Source organism: Centruroides sculpturatus, unplaced genomic scaffold (assembly GCF_000671375.1).
Source record: "Centruroides sculpturatus isolate CEXI.00-Female unplaced genomic scaffold, Cexi_2.0 scaffold45, whole genome shotgun sequence".
In the NCBI taxonomy this organism is placed as follows: domain Eukaryota; kingdom Metazoa; phylum Arthropoda; class Arachnida; order Scorpiones; family Buthidae; genus Centruroides; species Centruroides sculpturatus.
The window spans coordinates 935,481-953,314 of record NW_019384310.1 but is presented as its reverse complement, the minus strand read 5'-3'; the positions used below and the strand labels follow the sequence as shown (position 1 = coordinate 953,314).

The following is a 17,834-nucleotide window of genomic DNA, read 5'->3' as shown; positions in this document are numbered from 1 at the left end:
GCGATAACGTGTAAAAGCTGTGTTCGTCTGGTTATTTATTTATAGATTTTTATCTTATGTGTAGAGCGTATATATGATATATACAAAATACAAATCGATGCGTTACTTTCAAAAACAAAAATTTCGTTGGTCTCTACGGAATAAAATACTTTCTGGCGGCCTTTAAATTGTTTACATATCCTCCGATGGAGTGGCTTTTGTGACCTTGACTTCGTAGCTACTCTATTTGTAGCAATTGGCCCGTAGTCTCGGGTTGATGACCAATTATCCTACAAATAGGAGATGACGTCACAGTGATGAAATTTAATTTTCGAAAATTTGAAATGATTCGAAGCGAACTATTAGCCATAAGGCACTAAATTCATTTCGAGTTATATATCTTATTTATCCATTTTAAATCATTTTTTGAATGTGTATGTGTCTTTATTTACTGGATGCACGATTATTTTTGGATCTATTTACAAAGCGAATAGGAATGTATTATATATAAATTCTACTTTAACTGACTTATATATAAAAATATGTTGGAGAAAATTCTGAGGTTTGCCATGTTGCAAAGCAGTCTTTTGTCTTAGAGCATACAATGGCCTCGTTCATAGCTTCAATGCTACCTCCTGTTGATATCTTACCAACTGTTTTTAAGCTTTTAAAAATAGAAAAGTCAAAAAGTAACTCATTTAGACTTTTGAGAAATAGAAAAAAAGGAGGAGGAAGGGGGAAAAATTAGACTAAGGTTTCTTTTAAGTGGAATTCGAACCCTTAATTGTATTCACAAACATCGCTTACTGTACAAAAATGGAAATTGATTTATTGACCTTATGAATGATAATCCTCTTTCGTGTCAGTCTCAATAGAATTAATTAAAGTAAGATTCTCTCTATCCTCTTTTGGATTTTCAGAAAAATTATCTTTCTTATAATAAATTAATTTTGTGCTTGCATACGCCAAACAAGTTTTATAAAATTTCAGTAACACGGTTGCAAGATGTAAGTAGAAGAGAGCGAGAGGGAACGAGAAAAAAAATAAACAGGCAATGGCGTCAACTTTCAGAAACATCCTGGTTTATAAATAATAATAATAAACAGCGAGATTAAGTTAACGTGCCGTACTATGCTACTATATAATCTTACTTTTTAGTTGTTTAATTTTTTCCTACCAAATGTTTTATTTATGCGTTTAATGCCATTGAGTGGGTGTGTGAGTACGAAAGAACTTGGCTTAAAAAAGTACACGAAACACGAAAGCGAATTTGTCCTATTTTTAGTTAAAAAACGAAATAGTTTGTAATTAAAATACTTATGAACTATTTAAGCAAATTCATTAATTGAAATTCTTTATTTCTAGGCGCCATGACGAGAAAACGGTCCTTTCGAGGACGATAAAAGTGGGATGGATAATGCCAGGGAACCCTTGGCCCACCTCACCACATATACAAATATTAGCAGCTACGGTATGAAACCTGTGATGTTGTCAAGCTCATTACGTATAAGCGACGCTAATTCTGGTGGGGGTGCAGTGGCTGGACATGCCTCGCCTCCCGCCCTTTCTCCAAATCTACCAAGTATAGTGAAAATGGAACCTAGGCTACCTAGCCCGTGTCTCAACAATCTCGACCAAAATATCGGTAATGGTGGAAATGTTAGTACGGTCAGTAACGGAACAACGTTTTCTCCGAGCAAAAGACTGAGGCAAGAAGATGGAACATGGATTCCTTCACCGTCCCAAATGTCTATGGGATCGTTATCTCCACCTCCTATGGTTAATGGGCATTCTATGATGACCACTAATGGATTATCTCCCGTATCTATGGTCAGCAGCTACGATCCTTACAGCCCGAAAGGTAAAAACTAAAAATAAACGATCTTTCTCTTCGCCTTTAGTCGGTAAACCGCCGAAAGCCTTCCTCGTTTATTTGCGATAATTATCTTTCTTAAATGCCATCGCAGAATTCTATTTTTAAAAGTCGTCTGACGCTGCCGTGTTTACGCTAATTTTCAGACGGCATCCCTAGTCACGTGGGCCACAACTTAAAAAATTTTTCGAAGTTCAAAATGAAAAAAAAAAGGAAATCGTGTTTTAATACTCCCCGATTTATCGGAGCGATCCATATTTTTTCAGGTTAGCAGTACACACACACACACACACACACACACACCTTTCATTACTACCCGAAAACGAGGTGGGGGCAAGTAAATTAATGATGTAAATATCGTTAGAGGGGTTCCCACGACGTTCCCGGACTCGCTATGGGTCTCGTGGTCGGTCATTTTTTACACATGGTCGACTGTGCGTTCCGGTGTCGTCCGTTGTCCTCCTCATCGTGTCAAGGCCAACTCCGAGGTCACCGTCCGAGTCACGTGAGAGTGACGTCAGCGTTTCCCTTTTGTTTGACACGTTTCTTAAACAAATCGCTAAATATGTATCGGAAGGGCTACTGTAAACGAGGGAGGGATGGAAGGAGCGTAATTAATTAAGCCTAGACAAAATAGAGTCGAGACGAACGTTTCTTTACTGACATTTAATAATAATAATAATAATAAAAGGTAAATATAGAAAAATGACGAGATTCTTCCAAGAAAATAACGTGCCATACGATGCATTCCTATCACGCGAAAATCGCAACAAATTTTTCCCATATTAGTCTGGTGTTGTTATTTGTTTATTATTATTATTATTATTATTTTCCACATCCGAATCTTTGGATCACAATTTTAACGTTGGAAGAATAGCGGATTGCATAATTGCACCTTCATATTATTATCTCGACGGCTCCGTCCTTTGTGCATCCTATTGTAAAAGCCTTCTTTCATTTAAAAAAAGAATAATAATAAAAGCGGATATATATATACCAAAACTGGTTTTGGCAAAAACCAGAATGTAAAAAAATAAAAGCAAAAAAATTATATATATTTTGTCCGCTATTTACATGGGAAACAAGTAAAAGAAATGGTGAAAGTTAAGAGTGTCGCTTTCTATACTTTCACTGTTTTAGAAACCTGATGGAACTCGAGCGTATTGCACAAGACGAAAAGATCGTGGCGATGCTTTCTAATTTATTAACAGCCAATCATAGACGGCCAATGCACTCTTTCGCCTCCCCCATTTCTACTGTTAATATTATCGGCTTCTGGTGAGTTGTTCCCGAGCATGCGTTCTCAGAAATTAAACGTGTGTACCTATGATGTCACAACACACACATACATACATACGAAAGATGGCGAACTGGACGATTGCCAACCGATTGTAACCCGCGACTTTCTTTGTTTCTACTTGTAAATTTCTCGAATAAGAAATTCTTAGTTGACGAATTGGCAGTTATTTGCATTATTTTTTAAAATAGGAGACCGTACGCGTCTTGTCGATAGCGTGGCACGAGTCGGAGGAATGGTTTCGTGTTGGAGCTTGGCGAAGGCGCGCTTGTACGGGTTTCCGTCACATCTGCAGATTTTTTTCGTAATTTTTATTTTTTGCTCTTCCTTCATCGAGAGTATATATAAGAAAACACTAAAAATAGATGAAGTCTTTCATCGCGCTAAACGGTCTGGAGAGCACTTTAAACCGGGAGGATTTTTCAGCAAACGATCGGTTCGGTTCGGTAGTCGATCACACGTGCTACCAGGTCACGCCCATCGGCTTCTCATTTGTTGACGGTGCCACTGCTATAGCAACGATACGGTGTGCACGTGTTGCTATAGCAACCTAACCGTCTGCTGACCTTTTCGGGCTGAAAATCGAATAAGTCTGTCTTTTATCGACAGAGGGAGCCACTCGGCGGTTTGGATGTCCATTCCGATTACATTCTGCTGTTTTCTCTCCATCCGAGCACCTACAGGGCGCTCCGTAATATCTGTCCCGCGTTACAGGCTACCGAGTACAGGCTGTGCGACACCATAACTAATAAGCCGTCCCCTGTGGGGGAGGACTCTGACAGCAGCCAAGGTATGTGTGGCTTTCCTCTGTCCTTTTCGAGAATAAAAAAACAATACCCCTAAGCGAAAAACTAGTCGACGTCCTTTCGACAAACGCCCTATTTCTGACACCAGGGGGCGGTCGCGGCGTAGGATAACCTGTTGGCCAATCAGACGGAAGCACTACCGTAAGGTCGGATGCCGATCGTCTCGAATAATTAAGGCAATTGTCGTAACGTCGCACTCGTTCGCTAATAGGAAGGAGGAAAGGAGGATTTAAAAAACACCTAACCCTTAATGCTGGCACAACTTCTACTACTACTACTACTGTTGCTACTTTGACGGTATCGAGGCACAGCTGGAGCTTAAAGAGAAAAACTTGATGGCGAGTTTTGGTTAAGAGTTAAAAAAAAAAGAAAAACCGGTCGCCCTATGGAGTTTAGTTTTAAGTCTGAAGTTGCGACCGGTTAATTCGATCAGCCTTAGGGAGATCCGGCAAGTCGGCTAGGACTTAAAGCTGAAAGTAAAAATTATCCAAAAACCGGTTACGTTTGTTTTTTTTTAATTTTTTCTCCCCCCTCCGCAACTGACCTTTGAACTCGGCATTCATGATTGGAAAACTGGAATAAAAATTCCATTAGACAGACATTACAGAAATATATATTTTAGGATATTTTTTTTTCAAATGTTACTTGGTGGAAAGGATTGAAGATTTATCGAATAAATCCGTTACTGTATGATACTTTGTAAAGTAATTATTCCCTATACACTACCGCACCGTATGCCGTCGGTAGCGCTAGAGGCTACCATGTGATCCCCGTGCCCGTTAAGGGGATGTTTTCGTCCCCTAACGAACCCCATTCCCAGTTTTGGGGCGCCGACGGGGGTATACGATCTCATCTTTCACAACAGTATCTCAATTGGTTTTCATTCATAATCACCTTGTGAGGTCTTCATAGCCGAAGGTTTGGGGCAGACAGGTGGCACTACACGCGCTGGAGGGGGAAAGGATAAACGGACGATTGCGGTGGATGGCGCGAGATTGTTTCTCGTACCACCGACGCATTCTAGGAATTACTGTCGCACTTTGACGGCACGCCCTTCAACCCGGATCCTTTGAAACTTTCCTCAAAACGCGGGTACGCGTTTGAAGTTGTTGGAAGAAAACATAAGCCATGCACAATTATCTTGGTCAAAAATTGTATCGACATTTACGATTGATTAACATTAAAAAAATCTATGCCAAGGTAAAAAGGTTCAGCGACCCCGTTGATCTCACCAACGAATTTCGACCAATGGCGAATGCGCAACGTGCGAAAGGCCAATAAGAAGACGCTGCACGAAGGGAAAAACAGCAAAGTGATCAAGTAATCAAGAACAGGTTTTTCCATGTCCACTTTTCCTAACAGTCTGGAGAAATTCTCTTCTGCGCTCCCCAGCTTCTTCCTCCTCGAACGATCCGAGCAACCTTGAACTTGTACAAAAGGTCATTGGTAGGGGAGCCCTTTTCCAGCACTTCCCATTGTCGGACGGTGTGATGTAATCGCGATTCTTTTAGAGGACGTCGATGGCCTTTTTATCGGTTGCGCAGCAGAAATATTTGTCCCGAAGAAATGCTTTGCTAAGTCGATTAATCTGAGCACATTCTGTATTTAAAATGTTTACAGATAAACGATTTACACTTATCACTTAGTGAACACTGAACCGTTTAGGTCGTTAGATAGGGCACTACCAACACGCGGAACCGTAACAATCTTTTATAGTTTTTTTTCTGACTAGAACATGCCAAATTTTAAAATTTCGCATTGGCTCAACGGGGTGATCCACCAAAATGCTACAACTCGACTTCGCAGATGGATTTTTGCAATTTATAATTTCCCTCTTTCATTCGGTACCATCGCTTTCCGCGAATGGCAGCTTTCGCCACAGCTGCGCAAAATTGAAACGCTGAAAAAATGATAACAATATTTACAGGAAAACATTATGAAGTGGGGGAAAGTCGGAATTAGCACTCGCCCGTCGGTCCCGCTTTTAAAATTGCCTCTTCAAATGCCAATCGGCCACTAGAACACTTGTACGTTGTACACCTGACATTGCTTGCTTTTGCGGACCGGTTCTTCCCCCCCGCAGACAACTCGTGCGCGGTGTCACGTGACTCGGGTAGAAGTCGGGGTGAACGGAACCCGTGGGCCAAACCTACACTTTCACTTTTTGGATGGCTGCGACGAGTTCCGCACTAGCATGCGAATACACGGATAACTACCGACGATGCTTCGTGTTTTACCATGTGCTTACGATGTCTGGAGATTTTGATGGGAATTTCTTCGTTGACCATGTCTGGGATTTTTGATTATATTCGAATGATATTGGAAAACTGTTGACATTCAACCTGGATCCCTTGGTATTGTTGTGGCTGAGTCAGACCCGTGCCGATAGGGTCGACAATACGCCCGATAAAAACAAGAAGAAAGCCACCAAAGTAGTTGCAACTTCGACCACACCATCCATGTCAACATCATCATCTCTTACCAGGAAAAGATCTTTGGGTGATGGCAGCTCTTCGGAAGTGTCTTCCAGTAACATAAGTCCCGAACGTACTCATCAAACTGTGAGTGGAATAAGTCCCGTGCCTAGTCTAACACCTTCAGATATAGGAGAAGTGGATTTGGATTTTTGGGAACTGGACATCAATAACGAATCATCCGTTGCTCATAGCTCTTCCTCAGGTATCCCGTTTTCCTTGTAAATTAATTCGTCAAGAATGTATAAATTAGTGGCACCACTTTATTCGGAAAAATTCGGATGCTTAGTTATAATTTGCATTTACGATTGTTTTTACGTGGATGTCCATAATCAGTTAGTTGAATCCAAATTCGATTTTGCTCGAAAAGCACCGCAACTGAAGCATGATTCTTCCTCTAAGGCTCATTATTATTTGTAATAAACAGGATATTCATCAATAGTTGCGATCCGAAAAAGGAACCATAGACGAAAAGAACTCATTTGTGCGTAGTTGTGCCCCACCCTAATGAATCATCTATCCTGAGATGATGCTAAAAAAAGCAAAAATATTATTCTCTTAAGTATAGTAAGGTTATAGACCTCTTTTGCAGGTGAGCAAACATGAAAGCCCAGCGACCTACTGGCTGACGTTATAGTTAGTGACGTGAAATTATTACTCAACCGGCGGAAAGCAAAATATAAATTTTGAAATTCCCTTGTAAGCTGTGAACTTCCAACGATGACCTTAATTACTCGATACTGCGTTAAATTTATTTTTCGTTTGAACTTAATATTCGGTTTGGCACAATCTTTAGCAATCCAAGTGAAAATATCGTTTCGTATTATATAATTATCTAAAGAAAAGTTTAGATAATCTGATAAACGATCTCAGAATCCATAATTGCGAGGAGATTGCATGACAGACAAACCCTTGTTAATTTTTTTCTTGTTTTTGTTACTCCAATGGAATGAACTCTAAATCTTTTTCCTAACTTTTGCGTGCTTATTATTTAATTAGAGAATCGCCTGAGATTTTTGAATTAGTTTTATGGTTAATAGATGTAATAGGTTACTCTAGTAATGAACTACTTACTTTCGAATGAAGTCTATTGCACCATGTCAACTTTTATCATTATATGCTTTCTTGCTTTTTTAAATACTCGATAGTTTCTTTTTTTTTTATAATTATCGCTGACATGCTTTATTAATATCGGGATTTGTGTTGCCATTGATAATTGTCTGTCGTACCAGGTAGGATCGTTAATTTTTTCTTGTTTAAAACCGAGAGTTTTTTCGAACAGCATATTCAAATTTCCCCTGCCGTTTTAACCTACCTAGTACATGACCTATTGAGCTGATTTAATGACCTTAAGAGTGATTTCGAGGAAGTTTTATTGCAAAATTTTGTTCGGAAATAAAAATTGACGAAACCACAACATATATTTGCGCCACCAATGACGTCAACATAAATAGAACACCTGCGGTTCTATGACCTGGACATTATGTACAATTGCCTCAAAAACCTGTTTTGTGTATACTTATGCATTTAGTTCCTTACTAGTACTTTTTTACTTTCGTGACATTACTCGCTTTGTTTAGGTGACGATCGGGACGTACTAGGGGCTGTGAGCGATGCCCGTGTTTACAATTATCAATACAGTAACAGCGTGACAATAACTATGGGGATAGGCAAAAAATTTCCCCTCTAGATTTTTTTTATAACTCGTGCGAGAGTGCGGTAAATGACTCGGCGGCACGCCAACCCACTAACCTTGACAGGGGAGGGGATACATTCCCCTCGTTACCATGCAACCGATCATGGGATGATAGTAATCGAGCCAGCACGAGGTCACTGTCACCTGTTCCAGTGTTTACACATCCGGTCATTGTGTGACGGTGTGTGAACGACCCACGCACTAACATAACACAAGCGTCCATTTTTGTCCATCTCTAACTGGTTCCTGCAGAACGGGTCACGCTCACTTGATGGCCAGGGTCGTTGGCTGATCGCGTGGCAAATTTCCCACTGCACAGTCGCACTGTATGTCAGTGTTCCACTAGGATGATATGTTTCACGCATGCTCAGGTGCATAAAAATCCTTTTTTAATGAGGTATTTTATTTCTCGTCCCCTAACAATGTCAATGCAGTAGTTAACTCTTAATGAATCGATCGGTATGCCCGAGATCTTGGAAGAGATCAACCCATCCGAAACTCTTGACTGGAGGCAAAAAGAAAAAAGGAAAAAAACCAACACTCGAGTCGAAATTGAAATAGATCTCTTTCGTATATTTTTTCAGCATACTTTGTATAAAAAAACCAAGTTAAATTCGATTGTCATCCAGCAGCTATTTAAGCTATCTCGGTTTTAAGCGAGTTATTTTGATATTCGATATAATATGTCATTATGATGTCAGAATTTAACTGGGGATAAACTTCGTAGTTGTTGGTTGCGGCAGCATCTGTTATCGGGCCGCCCGCTTTCAAGGATAATGCAGAATTGTCTCTTTTGGCTCTCTTCCAACCATCCATCCAGGACATTTCAAGGTCGCTGTCCGATCATTTACGTGCTACACAAGAGGATGCAGTACATTTTACAACGCCCTCTGTAAGTTATGATAGAAAAATACTTTAAACCCGCTTTTTTGCTTTTAAGAATTCGCAATAGACCTCGACCTCTTTCTAAATTCCCATTAAAAGTAATCGCTTTTTAATCAAAAAACTGAATAAATGAATCTATTTAAAGCTAAATCGAAATCTTTAGACATTCGTATTATATTTATAATGTATATATGCGTGTGTATAAATGAATATAATTACGCCATGTACAGAACGTGTACGTATATATATATATACCTTTGTTTATGTATCAGTATATGGAAAATGTATATATACCTGTACGCACACATTTTATACGGGCCTACATACAAGATTTTTTAAAATATCGGCGATAGTTGTTTTTAATCAGAAACCCTGAAAATGTCACTGTATACGGCTTCTATGATTTAATATTACCATTCCTCTTTCATCTAAACATCAAAATATTTATAGAGGAAAGAATTTCAAATTTCCTCCATATTAAAAACTTGAATATATCAATACTTATTATATTAGTCAATCTTTTAAAAGAAACAAAAGAACTAAACCTCAATTCCGTTTCATATATTAATTATTATGTTATATGATGCCATATACCGTACAAGTTGATATGTGTGAATGCCTTAAAAGGAAAGAAGCGCATCGAGAGAATTAAAATCAATATGGCGACTGGATTGACGCAGCATATCTATAGATTAAAAAGAAATAATAATACTTCATCCGCATTACCTTAATCTTAAACATCCTGAATATCGAAGGTTAGAATGGAATGGAAATGTGCAAAATATTAAAGCATTATTATTTTTCTTGTTTTTTTCCAAGACCAACTTTTGGCGAATTTGACCTCGTTTTGCGCGGCGAAGACCAAACGATTATCCTCGTTACCAAGACAACCGCTAAACTGACCTGATTCTTGTGCCGTAAGGGCGAACGTTTCTTTTAACCAGTTGGGCGAATTATGTGCTATAAATCGAAATGAGATTATCGTCGCCCGAAACAATAATTAAAATAATAATAATAATGTAACTGTCGTATATAATATTTATATAATTTTATTATTATTAATAAAAATAAAATATTCTTATGTAAACACGACAAAAATATATCAACCGATAAATAAAGAATTAAACTTTTATATATAAATAAGGTCAAAGTCCATTGATAAATATTACGTATTAGAAAAAACAAAATATAAAAAGAAATGTTTCGAAATCTTTTACGTCATTTTTATTTTCTTTTAGAAAAATTTCGCGTCTTTTTTAATCAATATTGTAGCGTATTTATGAGAAAATTGGAATTATTTACAATTAGCGAAAGTATGGAACGAAGAGCGGGGGAGAAGTTATCTTTTGTTATATCCGGCCGACGATGCATAACAAGCCAGTGTCTTTCACCCTGTACACGTAATGACAGGATCTTTTTTTTATCGCCCAGTAACTTTTCCCGCTTTGCTAGCCTTCGTGCCCTCTACGCACCTGTGAAGGTCACCTGTAGCTCCGAGCCAGACATCGCGATGGTACGGAATGGCACCGATTCTTACCTTTTGCCGAGATCCTGCTCCGCTGCACACGGTCTATACGCTTAAATTAACTACAAGTTATGCTAAGTTAATATCATTAATTATCGCTTTATTGATACGTAACTCCTAAAGTTCTGCATTAACTAATTTTCTATGTCCGAAATCGGGTTTAATTGTGTAAAATGTACAGTACGTTGGCTTACGAAACGTGAACGTTTTTTCAAACCATACTCCGGTTGTTGCGATGCGTTATATATAAATGTCTAAAGGTAGAAAGTCGGAATAATTATTCGTTTCTTTTAAAAAATTAATTTGCATATTCTCACGGCACGTGACTTGAACTACAAAACTCGTTCACTTTCTTCCTCCCTCGTGAGTTTCTTGCATTAATTTTTATTTCTTGGCACGGATATCTAAAAACACGAATCCTTTATGAAGTCTTTCGACTAAATTGTTACTTATATATATATATATATATATATTTGGAAGAAAATTGGAATTTCTAAATCTTTTAACTAAATCAAAAAAAGATGGGCTTAAGAAACAATCGATTCGGGGCGTAGATTTAAAACATACTTCTATTTCTTTGTTTTGCTTTCTTCCAATAAATTTTATAGGATCCATATGAACCGAGTTTCCGATTTATTGTTATTTTTTGAAGATTGTATTCGATTTTTTTATTTGCCACGGACAAAGTGAGATTACACGTTCGAAAGAGTGGTTTTTATCACGCGAATCGATGAGCCTAAATTTAAGCAAAAAAAGAAACAGGGATGAACCTGTATTTGTAACGACCCTCGCCTACTTCGCAGTACAGTAGCCTGGTTTATAATGCCATATTGTTTGTTTTGATGTCACCTGTAAAGAAGATACGTAGAGCGTATCATTTATGCCAGACAATGCCTACTGGCGAAGTGAAATATAAAAAACGAAAAAGGATTCGGATTAAGTATTTATAATTCAAACTAGTTATTAAGTTCTTGTTCTTTCTAAAAAAGGTTCTATCATGATGCTACGTTTGAATATACTCGAAACTATGGTTTTCAATTAAAGTTAACGAATGATGATAAATTTTGTTTCGTTATTTCGTTAACTAATTGAGTGTTGCAGAGCTTAAATATCCTTTGAAACGGATAGGTGAGTGTTGATTCAATAGTATCATCCATCATATTTAACTATTTGTATGATCCACAGCAACATAAAAATATTAAATTTATTATTTTATCAATGAGTACTTCCCCAAATGTTGTTGATTTATTATTCCGATCTTCCATGTTTCTTTGGAAAAGTAAGACGATGAAGATCCTCCTTTCTAATATCTTCTTATTCTTAGATCCAATTATTATAGATTAAAATTATGCGATGCGTAATTTTAATGAATATTTTCATTGAATATTATGCGATGTAGATGTGATTTTTAAAAATATAATTGAAGATTGTTGCATCATCAAATGGAGTAAAGAATGGATAAAAGAAATGCATGGATGCACGATATGGTCGTTCTACCCAAATATTTCTAATTTATCATCTTATCACCCATGGTTTTTTAGGAAAATGAGAGGTTCTTTCTGATAGATTTTTTACGATCCGATGTTTGTATAGTTGTAATTTTAATTTATGCTAAGTTTGAAATTATTGAATACTATACCGTATATCTATGAGTTTTTAAACATAATTCAAGACTGTTGCATCATCAAATAGAGCAAAGAATGGATGAAAGAAATGAATGGATAGCTGTATTATAATGGCAGAGTATTTTTCCAGTTATATTGATTTATAGGATAACGAATACATTCTTTTTTCATTTCTATGAAACAAATCGTTTATGATTGAAGTACCTATTATATATATACACAGTATATATTTATAGTTCTAAGAAAAGACTTGATTTTATTTCTCTCCATAACTGTGATAGATTCTATATTAATGGTAATTTATGGCAGCGTTATAATGGCGAAATGCTTAAAAAATTAATTTTAAATAATCGATTATGTATTCTAATTTACACAATATCGGGGATATTTACGAAACAGGATGTAACGTATAACATAACACGCACGCGTCAGTGACCGAATTATTTTATTATTTTAAAGTTAAAATCCGGTGGATGTAATTTAACCAAAAATTTTACTAACGTTACATATAATAAAAAGGATTGATTTGGTCACAAAATTATTAAAAAATAACTAAATTTTGTTACGATCGAAGCGAAGAGAGCGAAGAAAGAGAGAATAAATCGATTCATTCAAAAATGTATTTTTTCGTATGTTTGGCCTTGTGACCTATATTTCACGCCGTGTTAGGTTCATTTTGAGTGTATGTGTGTATGTGTAATAAAAGTGAAGTGGCGCTCGTTGCGTTAGAAAATGTCCTTAATCGATTAAATCACATTCAACACATAAACGATTAATTTAAACGATCTTTAATTAACTTGGAATGTATCATTTTAACAATTATTTTTTACATAAAACATAAAATATATCGATTAAATTGTTAAATAACAATTAATGTAATTAATAATTTATTTAACGTAGCTTCCATCTTCGAAGAAAAGATGTAATATTTTAAATTGCATTAACATTGGTTTTATTTATTTAAAACAGAAATAATTTTGGCCTTTTAAAAAATAAAATGAAAGCGGATGTAAAAACAATTTATTTTTCAAGAACGTTCGCTTCGCTACGTGCAATTTAATTAATGCGCGATAAAAATCTACATTATCGGAGCGAAATAAAAACACTTTCTTCGTATAGTTTGCGTACAGAATTACAAATTCGAAAATACCACCCATCAATTCGTTGACAGTTGTGTGGTGTGTGTATGTGTCTATCGTGTTTTGCCCTTGACTTGTCTGCGTCACATAATTCATTCCCCTCCCTTCTCTATTAAACAAAACATCTCCCCATTGCTACGTTTTCACTTATAAGTGCGGGGCGTAATTTATATATAATCCTCATCTGAATTAATTAATCATTTATATATATATATATATATAACGACTCGTAAACCGACAAAAGTAAATATTTAGTGAGCGTTGGGCACTTGTTTACTAATTTATTTTATTTTATTTGTTAATTAATAGCTTTTCGGATTGTTTATATCCGAATGTATCCGAGTAGCCCTCACCCCTATTTCGTAACATGGGCATAGCCTATCCAATCATCACCCCACCCTAATATACCCTACACACAAACCTGTTGCATGACCAGTTGTGCAAATTGCAGGACTCGCTGTTTGAAAGGCATTTCACCCTCGGGCCAAGTAATTCTGTTTGCATGGTTGAAGTTTTGTACTTGTCTCAGTTAACTTTCGTAGAATCTTTTTCGCAATAAGGTTATTGACTACTGTTGCCAGTGGTTAGACAAATCTTCCAACTTTTCCCATGTATTTTCAAGAATTAACAATAAATACAATGCACTGAACACGTGAAAACCGCGCCTTTTTTAATGTATATTTTTAAAGTATAATTATATCTTACGCTTGAAAATTCTTACGTAATTTTAAAGCTAAAATTACAAATGGATGCTTTTAGAAAAAAAAAACTACAACTCTAGATGAGTCATAAAGGGGGAATTATTAAGATTATTTTTAGTCGAGTTCTCACAGTTTTTCTAGTAGCACTAACCGAAACCTCTTACAGCAAACAAAAGTCCCGTAATAATTTCCTTTGTTGGTGTTCTACTGGTTTCTAGGACAGTGTCCTAGAAAGCCAGATCTTAATCCTATGTCGGTTACGTTTGAAATACTGTTGTACCCACATGTGACATAATTAAGCAGGTAAAAGTATCTGACCAAGCAGCAGCCATTAGTCCAGACATAACCAGATGGCTTAGGAGTATTTCAAAACCTATTCAAACTTCTCTCGCTTCTAAAGCTAAAAAACGAACTATAAAAACCTAAAAACATGACTATCTGGGGTAAATTATATATTTTTTATATAATTTTTTCGTATATTTGTGTGGGAGTTTTATGTGTTTGTCTCATTGATTTTAGGTAAGGAAGATATGAGTCCTCCCAGTAGCGGTATAAATGGATGTTATGGAGTGGATAGTTTTGAAGCAAAGAAGAAAAAAGGTCCAACACCGAGGCAGCAAGAAGAATTATGTTTAGTTTGTGGGGACAGAGCATCGGGGTATCATTACAATGCTTTGACGTGCGAAGGATGTAAAGGTAAGTGGAATCTTTATCGTCATTTTTTCTTTGTAATAAGTCTATTCTGTAAATAGCCAAGTTAGGGCTTCGCTTAACGGATCAAATTCTCCTCTTTACTGTTACGAATGTTTCTTCCTTCATGTTTTTAGACATCTTTGTAATTTAATACCGATTTTTCTGTTCTACATTCAGGAATTTTTTGCCAAAAAATTGACTCGCGAAGGTTTTTGCGAAATCGTAAGGACTTTAGTCCTACATTTAAGAAACTTAAATCCACATTTTCTGTGATTTAGTCATTTTATTGTTAAACTTTAAGAGTTTTCGGTCTAGAAAGCGTCTTATACTGTACATAGATTTTAATACGATTTTTTATTTCAAAATCACTTTTTTTTAGTGAAAATCGAAAATTTTAACTTAATTTACTTAAAAACATTTTTTACTAGTTTTTTAATCATAGAAATTCGCGTTTATTTGCTTAGGATTGCTGGCCTTAAGTATTCAATTATGTGTTATATATTTTTAGGCGTTTAGAGGTCTGCTTGATTTTTTTATTTGAACAAATAATCACTCCGATGAAAGAAAACTGAACAAACAAACGATAAGTTTATTGAAAGAATATTTAAATAATTGAAAAGTTTATCAATATAAATGTATATAGGAGGAACACCATAGCGAACCTCCAACCTATTTGTCGGATGTAGGCTATTTACTCAATGATAAAGTGTCGACTTTTAACGCCATTTAACGATTGATACACGAATAAATCAAATGCGAACAGATTATTACACGATTAAATAAGGAGTAAATAAAACGTAGAATTCGTTAATAAAATGAATAAAACATTTATTAAGTTAGAGTTAACAAAAATAAAGATTTAAATGATGAAAAATTAGGGTTTCTTGCCGCAAAATAGATTGGAGGTGAGAGGCGCGTGTGAAATGACTGTAAGATTCCTTGGAGACGAAAAAATAAAATATATAAAAGTAAAGTTTTTTGGTGATCAAAATGTCTGGTTCGCCTATGTGACTAGACTTATTTCGCTTCTCAGACGTTTTCGAATCAATCGTCGATGCCATATTTTATATCGTTGGCTTCGGGTTGATTGATGTTTTAATCGGTTTAATAAACAGTTTTTTAAGTGGATTTTTTTATAGAAAACTTAGAATTTGACTCGAATTTTCCAATTTATTAAAATTACACACTTTTGAATTTAATATTATTTAAAAAAATGATAAAAATACAAAAACTCTATTAATGGTTCTACGAGTTAGCGAATTGTAAAGATGCAACTTTTTACAAAGTCGATACCAAAAATGCCAAATTATTATATTCCAGCTTAGAATTTTTTTGATCCAAAACCGTATATTTTGAGTCATAGCTCACATTTCTCTATCTTGAAATATGTTTGATCCCGGATGAATAAATAATTAATAAATAGTATGATAGATACAAGAAGACTGAACGAAAATTTCCTTTAGTTTAATAAATGCAATAAATATTTAAAAAGTTTCAATTCGTCTCATTAAAGCTTACATTGATGAATCTATGATTTATAATTTGCATATTGATTATTTAAATTCGGTTTTATATAGAAAAATAAATCGCTTTAGGTATTAATATGAACTGTAGAATCGCGTGACGAATTTGTTTTTGGGTTCTTTGGCGTTAGGAACAAAAATTGTTTTTTTTTCCTTCCTTTCTTTCAAAATTGACAGTTTTGGAGGTCTGGGATGGAAGATTCTGTAATATGTTCTTTGTGAATTTGGTTTTTAATTAATATTTTCCTTCTATGATTTAAATAATGAATCATAGAAGAAAACTGCTGAAGTTTGACAGAAAATTTTTATTTATTTTAATCAGATAAGTTTTTTAAATATATAAAATAATAATTCTTTAGGGAATGCTTTTCTAAATCTTTATCTATATTTTAAAAATAATTAAACTTAGGAATTAATTACAAATATATTAATATCAAAATTGAAGATTTTTCTTATGATTTTCATATCAATTTGTATATGGCTTTAATAAGAAGTTGGTTGGATTCATGTTATCCTTAGTTTTCACCTGTAATTGGTTGGCCTAATCTTCTATATTGTTAAATGGCACAGAGAGCTGTAATATAAACTATTCGTCAAAGTTCAAAAACTTTCATTGGATTCAAATTTGAATTTCTCGTGATAATAGAGGTATCTTGCTACTAGTTCGTCTGATCTCTGTAGTATTGTTTAAGTCAAAGATGGTTCTGTAGAGGAATACGATAAACTTTTTGTGTGTGAAAAAGTTTGCCACGTAACAGTTTTTAATCGTTAAAAACAACTTTGTACATTTATATTTGATATCTCAAATATTGAAATTTTTATGATTTATGATATATTTTATTTATTGCATTTGTGAATAGGGAAATGATACAAACAAAGGGTTACTATACACGGGACTCGATTTCTTGCCTGTCTATCTTAAGCAAAATTGAAATGTTGGAGGGAGATTTGACTCTTGNTATCTCAAATATTGAAATTTTTATGATTTATGATATATTTTATTTATTGCATTTGTGAATAGGGAAATGATACAAACAAAGGGTTACTATACACGGGACTCGATTTCTTGCCTGTCTATCTTAAGCAAAATTGAAATGTTGGAGGGAGATTTGACTCTTGTATCACATATTGCCAGAACTTAATTTGTGTCCATTAGTTGCTCTGTAAAGGGAGTGATTTTGAAATTTCTATTATATTTATTCAAACTAAATTTGTTTAGACTAGATTAGATTAGACTAAAAGCTTGAATACACTTGAATTCAGAATACATATTTGACAAATAGTTAGTGAATACTGATAGATATGACAAGACTTGAAAGAAAATTTTCTCTAGTTTAATGAATCCAAAAAATGTAAACTTTAATGAGACGAATTAAAACTTTTTAATTTTAGTTTGTTTCGTTAAAGTTTACATTGATGAATTTATACTTATATATTTAACATATTGACATATGTATATCTGTCCAATTTTTAATTAAAACCCAGTAAAGAAACTTTGGATTTTATTAGGAAAGTTAGAGTTTATTTTTTATATGTGCAAATTTTAAATAATTAAAATTAATGTAATGATTTAGTTATTGAATTCTTTGCATTAAAACAAAAGTCTTGTCAAATATTG

The 17,834-nt window shown here is 35.0% G+C and overlaps 1 protein-coding gene across 3 annotated transcripts in view; it reads left to right on the top strand.

The window, feature by feature from the left end:
- The window catches only part of LOC111621444 (ecdysone receptor-like), a 102,653-nt gene that overhangs the window by 57,992 nt on the left and 26,827 nt on the right, over window positions 1–17,834 (top strand). For 2 of the 3 annotated variants that reach the window (XM_023363605.1, XM_023363596.1), the window contains exons 2-3: window positions 1,345–1,840; window positions 14,520–14,696. In XM_023363605.1, the coding sequence (XP_023219373.1) occupies window positions 1,390–1,840; window positions 14,520–14,696 (628 nt within the window). In that variant the 5' untranslated portion in view covers window positions 1,345–1,389. Of the gene's footprint in view, window positions 1–1,344; window positions 1,841–13,577; window positions 14,444–14,519; window positions 14,697–17,834 lie in introns of those variants that run through there. The other variant, XM_023363611.1, reaches the window with a different exon arrangement.